This window comes from Ailuropoda melanoleuca, chromosome 13 (genome assembly GCF_002007445.2).
Source record: "Ailuropoda melanoleuca isolate Jingjing chromosome 13, ASM200744v2, whole genome shotgun sequence".
Taxonomy (NCBI): Eukaryota; Metazoa; Chordata; class Mammalia; order Carnivora; family Ursidae; genus Ailuropoda; species Ailuropoda melanoleuca.
Window position 1 is genome coordinate 28576386 of NC_048230.1, and position 11492 is coordinate 28587877.

The 11492-nt window shown below is 38.1% G+C and overlaps 1 protein-coding gene across 1 annotated transcript in view; it reads right to left on the reverse strand.

The window, feature by feature from the left end:
* NSF (N-ethylmaleimide sensitive factor, vesicle fusing ATPase) overlaps positions 1-11492 on the reverse strand; it is a 117403-nt gene that overhangs the window by 38795 nt on the left and 67116 nt on the right. Inside the window, exons 12-14 of the mRNA XM_019809479.2 lie at positions 8558-8653; positions 6281-6437; positions 3298-3431 (exon numbers count right to left, since the gene is read on the reverse strand). Coding sequence (XP_019665038.1) covers positions 3298-3431; positions 6281-6437; positions 8558-8653 — 387 coding nt within the window. The remainder of the gene's footprint in view (positions 1-3297; positions 3432-6280; positions 6438-8557; positions 8654-11492) is intronic.

Sequence of the window (11492 nt, forward strand, 5' to 3'; positions counted from 1 at the left end):
TTTTTTTCTTCTGTGCTCTTTTCTGTATTTTCTAAATTATTTTTTGTGATTAGAAAAGCTGCATCATTGGGGAGGAGCAGCACTTAAAAGAAAAAAAATGTCTTTTCAGAACTGATAAAAAATTATAGATTGCTTGTGCTCTGAAAAAAAAAAAAAAGAAAGAAAATATCTTCCCATCCTAACACTAAAAATGAAGGGAAGAGAACAGCAGTGGGAGGTAGACTAGAAATACTGAGGAATGGCGTTTATATTTCATTTTCAAAAGCAGCCTGGAAGACTTAGCACCTTTAGACTGGTTTGAGCCCGCAGGCTTTTGTCAACCTATCATTAGGCAACAATGTGAAAACTATTTGCAGGGAAAGATTTTGCAATATTTTTAATATATTTCTAAGACACCTATGCTTCACTTTTTGTTCCTGTACTTTAGTTACAGGGAATGCCTTTTTTTCCCCCCAGAGAAAACAAAAAAGTCTAATATGAATTTATTATACTGGTGACATGGAAATAATTTTTGTAACTTTAAGGGTGTATGGATGATCCAGACAGTGAATCATGAATCGAAACAATTTTGAATAAGCTTGTATAGACACTTATTTTTCTATTCCTTAGCCTTCCACTCATCTAAAACTCTACCTTGAAAGGCTTTAACAATTTAAAGATTAAATCATGAGTTATTAAGCCATTAATTTAACCATTTAAGCCTCTAAACCCAGCACATATTACCTTCCCCCCTCAAGTCAATTTGCAAGAGATTAAAATAATAAAAATGATAATATCTCACACTTACAAAGCAGCTTTGATCTGCAGGAGCCTAAAGTGCTTTTTTAAAACTTTATAGAAAAACTAGGACCATTCCACCCACATCTCAGAGTACATCTGAGGTAGAAGCTGGCAGCTGGTGAAAAGCACTGAAGTAATTTACCATCTGCAAAGGAGACGACTACTTTTGAACAAATACAAGGACTAGATGGAGTTAGGGAAATGCGAACAGAATTAGCTGTGCAATTAAACGCTACATTCAATGGCCACGGATTCCAAGGGCTATTATTTAAAGTTTGACCAGAGGAAGTTGTTTAGGTTTCCTCTAGAGGGGAAAAAACAAAAAACAAAGAAAAGCCACCCCCACCTACATTAGGGAAGTTTCTGGTTCTAGTGATTCTGTCTAGATTTTCCCCAGAAGGAGAGATACTACTGGTTTCACCTCAGACACAGAATAAACGGACTATGATATTTAAGTTCTTTTTCTGTCTGGCAACATTTCCCTCTCTTTCACACCCACCTTCAAAGACTTTTATATATGATATTTATCTTTTTAAAAAGATTTTGTTTATTTTGAGAGAGTGAGTAAGAGAGAGAGCACGAGCAAGGGGAGGGGCAGAGGGAGAGAGAGAGGGATAAGCAGACTCTCCACTGGGCAGGGAGCCCAAGGGATCGTGACCTTGGCCAAAGGCAGACGCTTAACAAACTGAGCCACCCAGGCATCCCAAAGAATATTTATCTTGATGGTACAGGCAAGAATCCTGGTTCCAGCTCTGCCCCCTGCACCCGTTTCAAGCATGCTACGGGAACAATCTTCTGCCATCTGCACAAACAAGAAGCTAACTTCTCAAACTTTCATTTTTTTGGAGTCTGCTTCTTTTAAAATATTCTTTCTTCTTCAGTCTTTTCTCTTAAAAAAACCTAAAGTAACTGTATCCTCTATCTCTAAAAAGTGGGGGCCTAGGAGCAAGGTTAAAGAACTCCGGAGCTGGGGCACCTGGGTGGCTCAGTCGTTAAAGTGTCTGCTTTCGGCTTGGGGCGTGATCCCAGGGTCCTGGGATCGAGCCCCACATCAGGCTCCAGGCTCCGCTGGGAAGCTTGCTTCTTCCTCTCCCACTCCCGGTGCCTGTGTTCCCTCTCTCACTGGCTGTCTCTCTCTGTCAAATAAATAAATAAAATCTTAAAAAAAAAAAAAAAAAAAGAACTCTGGAGCTGTCTTTATTAGGCAGCACCCCAATTCTCAAAGCTCTTTTCTCCAATTCTGATTTTCCCACATCTCTTTAACTGTCAGTTCACACCTATGAAAGATCAAGCATGAAAAATCAGATTTAAGTAAAAGAAATACTTCAACTAGATATAAAAAAATAACTTCTTCACTGCCTGGGAGTATACCAAATCAGAATATCAGTGGGAACACAGGCTGCCAAGTGACATGAAACAGTCATTATGTCTTCATCAGTGACTTTTAAAGAGTAGCCACTTACTATCCTAGAAGCCATATATGGCACTTGCTTGAACGTAAGAGATAGACCAGGCGGTCTTAGAGTACTTTCAGCTCTAGGATTCTATTCTATGTGGCTCTAACTTTCACTGATGGTTCAAAGCAGCTGCATTAAGAAGGTGACAAATGGCACTCAGAGAAAGGAAGAAGGATGGGGGCTGCATTAAGTTGCCAAGCAGACTCTGACTGTCCTAACAGACCACCACCCCTTTGTAGGGGTTTTGAGAATATCTTTCCAATGATGTACCTCTGTTCTTTCCCAAACTACATAGTCAACCTAATTGACCCCAAACAGTGTGATTTTGTACACTGATTAAAAAAAAAAAATCCTATATGAATTTGCTCCACTTGACTCAAATACTTCTTTTTTTTAAGATTTTATTTATTTGAGAGAGAGAAAGAGAGGGAGAGAAAGTGAACAAGGGAAGGAGCAAAGGGAGAGGTACAAGCAGACTCAGTGCAGAGCACAGAGCCCAACAGGGCTCAATCCCAGGACCCTGAGGTCATGACCTAAGCAGAACTCAAGAGTGGGATGCTTAACTGACTGAGCCACCCAAGCGCCCCTCTACTCAAATACTTTTAACTTGATCTTTCTTTCAATCAAGTCAATACAAACTTAGGAAATGAATTAACTGTAATATGTATTAAACAAAACATAATTTGGGGGCGCTTGGGTGGCTCCGTTGGTTAAGCATCTGCCTTCGGCTCAGGTCATGGTCTCAGAGTCCTGGGATTGAGCCCCAAATCGGGCTGCCTATTCAGCAGGGAGTCTCTCTCTCTCAAACAAATAAATAAAATCTTAAAAAAAAACCTCATAATTTGGAAGATAAATGCTAGTAAGACTGCATTCCAAAGTTAAATCTACCTAAAACGGTCACTGTTTCCCCCCACATTCTGCTGATAATTCAGCTCACTTGAGAACATAGTTGCTATGGCTTTTACAGATCTACATGTACAAAGACAGATATACAGGACATGTGTACACACACGTATCTAAGAGAGACAGGAGAGTAAAATGAAAGTAAAAATCTTGATACCTTCTTCATGGCCTGACACTTGGCTGTCTCAGAAAAGCCAATCATCTTATCAGGAGAACAGATCTTGATGAAGGGGAAGTTGGATTCCTCTGCAATCTTCGCTGCTAAAGCAGTCTTCCCACTATGAGGAGGGCCTGCGTAAAGATAGAAGCAAGTCAGGGGAAAAAAGCCAACCTAAGCAAAGGGGAATAAAACAAGTTTAAACGTTTATCCACAATGTACTGAGGTCTCAACTAGTTGCTCATTAACATTTCCTGACACAGTTTCATAGCAGACATGTTTTCTCTTATTTATTAGCAACTAAACTTAATGAACTGATTAGCATTTCTCAAAGGTATGATGAAATACATTCCTTCTTTCTTTCTCACAGTCTTAATCTTTCAAACTTCTGGCTAAATATATAAAATGCAGGGGTTTTGTTTCTTAAAAAAAAAGAATGCATTCAAAAAGAAAGAATGCATATCTGTACTCATGTTATTAGTTCCATCAAATCATATGTCTAACAAAAAAATACGATCTTATATGTCTAACAAAAAAATATGATCTTCTTAGGAGATGACATTGGGGACAGGGAAAAACTGCCTTACAGAAGCAAATGTGACTTAAAAAGCTAAAATTTTAAAGATTTAGTTAGGCCTTCTCATAAAGGCAACCAAATCTATAAACTTAACTGTATTTGGACATCTCCTCTTTCCCTTCTGTGAAATGGAAGATGTGTCCCTCTTCCATCCATAAACCAACCAATTCTTCCTTCCCATCTTCTCGGGAACCTGACACTGACTGTATCCTCTTCCTCATCTGTTCCACGTCTTCCTCTTCCCTACAGTCTGTCCAACAGCATTCTGGCATGCTTTAGTCTACCTAACAGTTTAATAAACAGAGCAAAAAACTCTTTCTGGACTCACATCCCTCAATACCACTCCTTCTTCTCCCTTCAAAATGGAAATACTCAAAATAATTATCTACACTGGCCACCTTCACTTTTCATCGTCCTCCATCCTCAAACAAACCCTCTGGCTTCCATTGCCATTACATGGAACAGGCTCCCATGCGGGTCACCGATGACCTCCATGTCACCAAATCCAACAGACACTTTCTCTGTTGGCTTCTTAGGAATATTTGATACAATGGATAACTCCTCTTCTAAAAAACACTTCTCTTGACTTCTGCAATTCATTCTCTATCTCCCTCTTACCTCTTGCTCAGTCTCCTTTGTCAACTCTTCCTGCTCTACTTGGTTTTTAAATGTTGACACACCTCAGAGATCAGTTCTAGGCCCCCCTTCCTTTCCAACTTACACCCCTTCTGTAAGCAATCTCACCCAACTCCCATGGATTCAATAACTCATGAATACTGCCAGCCAGACCTCTCTTCTGCACCCACATATCCAATGGGCTGCTCAACATTTCCAATTCAATTATCCAACAGGAACCTCAAACTCAACATATCCAAAACTGAGCTCATAATCTTTCTTCCTGAAATCTGCTTCTCCACTAGTGTTCCCAATCTTACTAAACAGCACCATTTACCAGGCCATGTATACTACAAACCTGGCGATTATATTTGATAACTCTTCTCCATATTCAATATAGTTACTTAATACTTCTAAGTTTAGCTTCCCCATCTACCAAATAGGCCTAACAGAAGCATCTGCCCTCAGAAGACTGAAGTGGGGTTTAAAGAAGATAATAAGTGTAAAGTGCCAGCAGAGCGACTAGGAAGTAACAGTTCAAAGAATGTTGGCTTAATTATGATTAATCATTAATAATCATAATGAAGTCTCTTTTATTCTCTCTCCTACATATTTCCCAAAATGGTCTACTTATCTCCATCTCCACTACCCTATGTTACTTTAAACCACAATCAGCTCTCATTAAGATGCATTAATACAACTGCTTCTAACCATTGGTTTATCCTGTATCTTTTCTGACCCTCTAATCTATTCTCTACCACAAAGCAGTTGTGAGGTTTTGAAAATACAAGTCTTATCATGTCACTTCACTGCTTAAAACCCTACAAATGGCTTCATTGCCCCTCAGACACAGACTGAATCTTTACTATGGTCTACAAGGTTGTGTATGAACTGGCTCCTGTCTACTTCTTCAGTTTCATGGCTAGCCAACGTCCCTTTCTGTTTCATTCCCTTCCCACCCAGGTCTTTTTCACATGCCGATCCCTCTACCTCGAACATCTTTCCCGATTACTTTGCTGGCCCAGCTTCTCCTCATCCTTCAGGCCTTGGGTTAATGTGTTTCAGGAGGCCCTCACTCCCGGACTTCAGAAGGAGTTAGGTTCCTCTGTCATGTGGACTCACCAAACCTTTCCGTTGTACTAATCATAACTATAAACAAGTAACTACTGAATAGAATGTCCTTGCCTTTCTGTCTACTTGGTAAAATCCTAACTAATCCTTCAAAGTCTATATTAAACACCACCTTTAGCTTTCTTTGATCATCCCTGGGCAAAATGACTGGCATTCACACACACCTTTACACATATATACTGCAGTTAAGAATTTGTTTACATGTCTTTTTTTGTGACCAGACTGAATTCTGTGAATGTCTTTGTATCCCCAGCAACGAGTTCAATGCCTAAAACATTTTACTCAATGAATACTTACTTCACTGAATCAAGTACTTTGTGCTATCATACAGTCTGTTACATAACATAGCACTCAGTGAATATTTATTTAATTGACTCAAGTACTCTGTGGTAGCAGTCTATTAAGTGACAGAAATTTAGATACGATTCCACAAGAAAACTCGTTGCTATCATTCATCAGTAACATTCTACCCCAAGAAAATTTTAATTTATGCACAATATTGACACATAGACTGGATTACTATTTTTAGATCATGAATAGATTTAGAAAGGAAAATAATTCATTTTTCTGGAATGTGCTAAATAACTTTGTAAAATTATTTTTTGTGTTTTGGGTTTTTTTTTTTTTAACTTTGAATGCCATCTCCTCATACTTTCTCACCTTCCAAAAGGACGCTAACCAGTGGTGTGCGGTCACTATTTTTAGTCTGCTGAACCAGCAGCTCCCCATCTTCTAGAACTCGTGTAACTGGATCACCCCATTTGATAATACCATTCATAATGTAGCTTGCATAATCCTCTTGGTTTGTGCCAAATGCCTATGCAGGAAAAGGATAATTTAAAGCATTTTGAGTGTTAGTATAAAAACTAAAATACTTAAAGGTATAAAAGATGAGTAATAATTCCTACACACTAAAAGTGTTGAGCAATATCGCATATTCATGTAAAAAGCTTGAAAAGCAAATAAAAGCAAAAATAAAAAACCCATTATTTTATAATTTCTCATTTAACCTTTGACCCAGTGGTGGGAGAGTGATTTTGGGTGACTTAATGGAAAAAAACATAGATTCTAGGGTCAGATTCTACAAGAGCCCAAGCCCTCATAATCCCTGAGAAAGGGTAGTTTCGATGTGTTTACTTCTGTAAGGAGTACGTTGGTTGTGACCTTCTGTTAAGAACAAAGAGAAAAAGAGGTTTTGGACTTAGAAGCAGTTGGCTCAGCAGATGGAGATACTATCCTCACACTGACTGTAGGGATCTCGGATTAAAATGGGAAATGAAATGGTAATGAGAAGATCTTGTCCACATCGGCTTGGTAGCAGGGGACATAAGTTAAATGGCACCAAGGTGAGCCTAGGTTTGTAAATACAAAATTTAGAATGAGGTAGAAAGGAGAAGCTATACTGAAAGACTGAAGTATGAGAAAAAGGAAATAAAAGCAATCACTATATAATAATCTTATGTGTGTTCATTACATATTAGAGCTTAAATCACATCCCTCATTTTCAACTTCTGCTTTCACATTGTAACTCCCATCAAACCAGCTCCCAAGAGGAGTCAGTGATGTTAGTACTTAGTGACTTAATTGAATTGTGTTTTCATAAGGTTCACAAGGAAAGAAATGAGTAGGAAAACAACCGAACGTAATCTAAGGGTCACATATCTTGAGAATTTCAAATTTCAAAAAATTATCACATCCCTCAAAAAGTCAGTTTTTCATTACCCCAACATATGGAATGATTTTAACATCAGAACTTGAGCCTCACAGAAAGTCATTATCTGTAATACTGTCTCTTAACAGTATACGGTGGTCTCATTACTCTGTTACTTTGCCACCAAATCCCTTGCAGAACACCCTCTTGTCCTTGTACACACTTCTGATTCCTGAATACAGAAGAAAGATATCATTCCCTCTTCTGGATACGGGACACTGAATGGCCCTATAAAAAGTTATAAAGAGCCTAGGAAGCACTGGTTGAATGGCTACTGTAGGAACTGTGTGGACTGGCTGGCTTTTGTCTCTAATGATTCCAAGTACATGCTCCAAGCCTCACGGCAGCAGCAGCAGCAGCAGCAAGATACCTGAACCAGGAAGGGGTGACGCTCCCTGGCTAACCATATGTAGGAGTCTTCCTTATTCTGTCATTTTATTTTCTGTTTTATACCCCAGGCCCGTGCAATAAATAAAAGTAAATTATTAATTACTTGACTAAGTTATCTTAGTTTACCCTTCCTGGTAGCCAAATTATTTGTCATTAAAAAATTCTTGGGATAAATCAGTTAGGCCAGGCTCTTATATTTTTGGTAATTATTATAGATGACAGCAGCAAAAGATTAAATCATGTCCATTACTCGATAACTTTAAAGTAATTATTTTATATTTAAAAGTCACAAGAATCATAAAGTAGACAGGGCTAAAACAAACTGATTTTTGTCTTTAAAGGGAATACTTGCAACAAATAATTATTGTCAAGAATATATAAGGAACTTATGCAGACCAAATAAAGAATAAACAATACAACAGAAAAATAGGCAAAAGACACGAATAGCATTTCACAGAAGACACTCATATGGCCAATAAACATATGGAAAGATGCTAAACTTTATAAATAATCAGTGATGTACAAATCAAGATCAAAATTAAATCTCATTTTACATCCGACTGAATGGCAAAAATTAACTCTGACAATACCAAGTGTTATGAGATGGCGATCTCCCTATCATGAGAAATAATGTCAATTAAGTCCTGATAAATTACCCAGCCACCAGCATTAATGCGCAAATGTTTCTCATACTGGACACTTCCAATATTGAGATTTCCTGATTTTTAAAAGTATGTATGATATAACCTTACAGAATATTGAGTAAAATGGCATTTACTTTTCTCTTGAATTATGATTATTTTTTGGCTTATCCATCACTCAATATCCATACTCACTGGTTTGATATCATTCTCCAAAGAAGCAAGGAAGTCTCCTCTTGTCACCTGCAGGCTCTCTGCTTTCTCCATGTCCACTTCCACCTTAGTACTGGCCTAATTAGAAATGAAAACAAAACGTAAGGACTTCCAAGATGTAAGGATATTTTCAGTCTAAGAATGTAATACCTGAGGACTTAAAAGGCGTCTCTTCACAGACAAAAAACATCTCTCTCAAATTCACAAACATAACCTTTGCCTGAGCAATTCCACTTCTAGGAATTTATCTCATGAATATAACCACAAATGCATGCAAAGTTATATATGTCAGGATATCTATTAGAGTAATTTGTGATAATAGAAGATTAGAACCAAATTAAAAGTCTAGCAAGAGGGTACCAGTTAAGTAAATTATGACGCATTTGTACCAAAGAATGCTAGATAGCTCCCCCCCCCCCAAATAAGGCACAAGGAGGAGAAAATACATTCTGAGGGTCTCTAAGAACAGTGGTTCTCATCCTTGGCTGCATACCAGCATAACCTCTAGAGCCTTTAAAGATATACAGAAGCCTATCCCCACTCCCTTCAGGATTTTGATTTGACAGGTCCAACAGAGGGTCCGTACATTTATATTTTCATAAAGTGCCACAGGTGATTCTGATGCTCAAGTAGGTTTGCGAACCATGATTCTAGAAGACCAAGGTCCTACAACTTTGATTTGTAGCCATACTTTGTGGTTGAGAATCTATGTGCCAGCTCCAAATATTCTGCTTACTGCACCTGGAGCTAACACTTAGAACAGACATCTGGAGAAGCATAAAGGCCTTTATCAGCACTTGGAGCTGCCTGGACCTGATGAGTGATTGAGATACCAACACATTTTTTAATGCGACTGGGCTCGCTCCCAATAGCACAAGGCAAGTGAGCCTAATTTCTAAATGGCACTACTTTTTTAAAAGACGGTATCTTCCAAAAAAATCTGACTGTAACACAAAAGTATGTTAAGCAATATCAACCTTCCATTGATTATTATAAAATATGACTCATTTTCCTTTAGAAACAGATTGTTGAGACAAATGAAATGACAGACATTTTGTAAAAAGTCAGCCTTATGGGATAAAAGGAAACTATGTCAGGAAACTCGCTCAAGATGGCAAACAGAACATACTTATTTATCTCCCTTACTGCCCCAAATTCCATGAAATGACAAAGTGAAAGAGAAAGGTTAAAAAGCATGGACGATATATACAGAAATTTAACACTGACCCAAGAGGAGTCTCAGAAGGAGAGAAGAGAAAGGATGATAGAGAAAAAACAATAAGACGGAAGAAAAAATGTTTTCCACAGCTGAAAAAAGGAGTGTCTTTGCAGTTTAAAAGGTTCAATGAGTGCCAATGAGGATGAGTGAAAAAACCGCACATCTGTCTAGACACACTGTTGTAAATTATCAGAACACTAAAGGTAAAGAGGAAGTCCTTGAACATTTTTGGGAGACAAAAACAAGTTACCTGCACAGAAATGAGAATAAAACTGGTGTATCTCTCACCAGCAACACTAGAAACTAGAAGACAATGTAACTAGAAGACAATTTAACTAAACACAGTCTTCAAAAATACAACCAGCTATCTCCCCCAGAAAATGATTCTCACATGCACTCGGGGAGGAATAGGCAAACACTTTCACAATAGTATTACTTACTATTCCAGGCACCAGAGACATATCAGAATATAAAACTGACAGGGTTCCTGTTCTCATGGATCTTACATTTTAAATTATGTTATAATATTCTAGAATATTGTGCATTTGTCCAAAATAATGAAGACTTAATATATACTGACATGGAAAGCTATCCAAGATACACTGTCAAGTGAAAAATATAAGCTGTAGTATAATTCCACTGATTTTTTTCTTAAAAAGCACATATATATGAATGTAAATGTAAGGAAAACACGCTATAAAGATATAACTTAAATGTTGGCACCTCTGGAGAGGGAAAGAGAAGGGGTATTGGAAACAGCCTTTCTCACTTTTCCCTCCATCACTTGGCATCCTTGAATCTTCTACAAAAGAGAATGTATTCATACATGACTTCTATATTTTTAAAAAGAAAGTAACAAATAATATTTAAGTAGATATAATAGATTCTAATTAAATACAGAGAATGAGCATTTCAATTATTAATAGGGTCTTCATCAACACATATTAGGCATTTGATAAACATTAACCACATTTGGGGGACTTGGGTGGCTCAGTCGGTTGAGCATCCGACTCTTGGTTTTGGCTTGGGTCATGATCTTGGGATCATGGGATTGAGTCCCGCATCAGGCTCCATGCGTGGCATGGGTTCTGCTTGAGAGATTCTCTCTCCCTCTCCCTCCCCAACTCATGCTCTCTCAAACAAATAAATAAAACCTTAAAAAAAATATTAACTACATTTATTTGACATTTCTAAGTTAAAGAAAGGAAATGGTATTACAAGAAACAAGCACTTCTATGAAAAAATTACAGTGCTCAGTTCATAATAACAGTGCTTTATAGTTTTGTTTCGTTTTTAAGATTTTATTTATTTGAGAGCGAGAGACAGCAAGCACGAGCCAGACGGCGCATGGTAGAGGGACAGAGGGAAAGAGAGAAGCAGGCTCTACGCTGAGCAGGGAGCCCAATGCAGGACTTGATCCTAGGACCCTCGGATCATGACCTGAGCCAAAGGCAGATACTTAACCAACTGAGCCACCCAGGCACCCCAGTGCTCTATAGCTTATAAAGTATGTTCATACACATTACCCCATTTCATCATACCCATTATCTTATTTTATCCTTCTACAAGCCTGGAAGTTTTCTTTTCTTTTTTTTTTTTTAAGATTTTATTTATTTATTCGACAGAGATAGAGACAGCCAGCGAGAGAGGGAACACAAGCAGGGGGAGTGGGAGAGGAAGAAGCAGGCTCATAGCGGA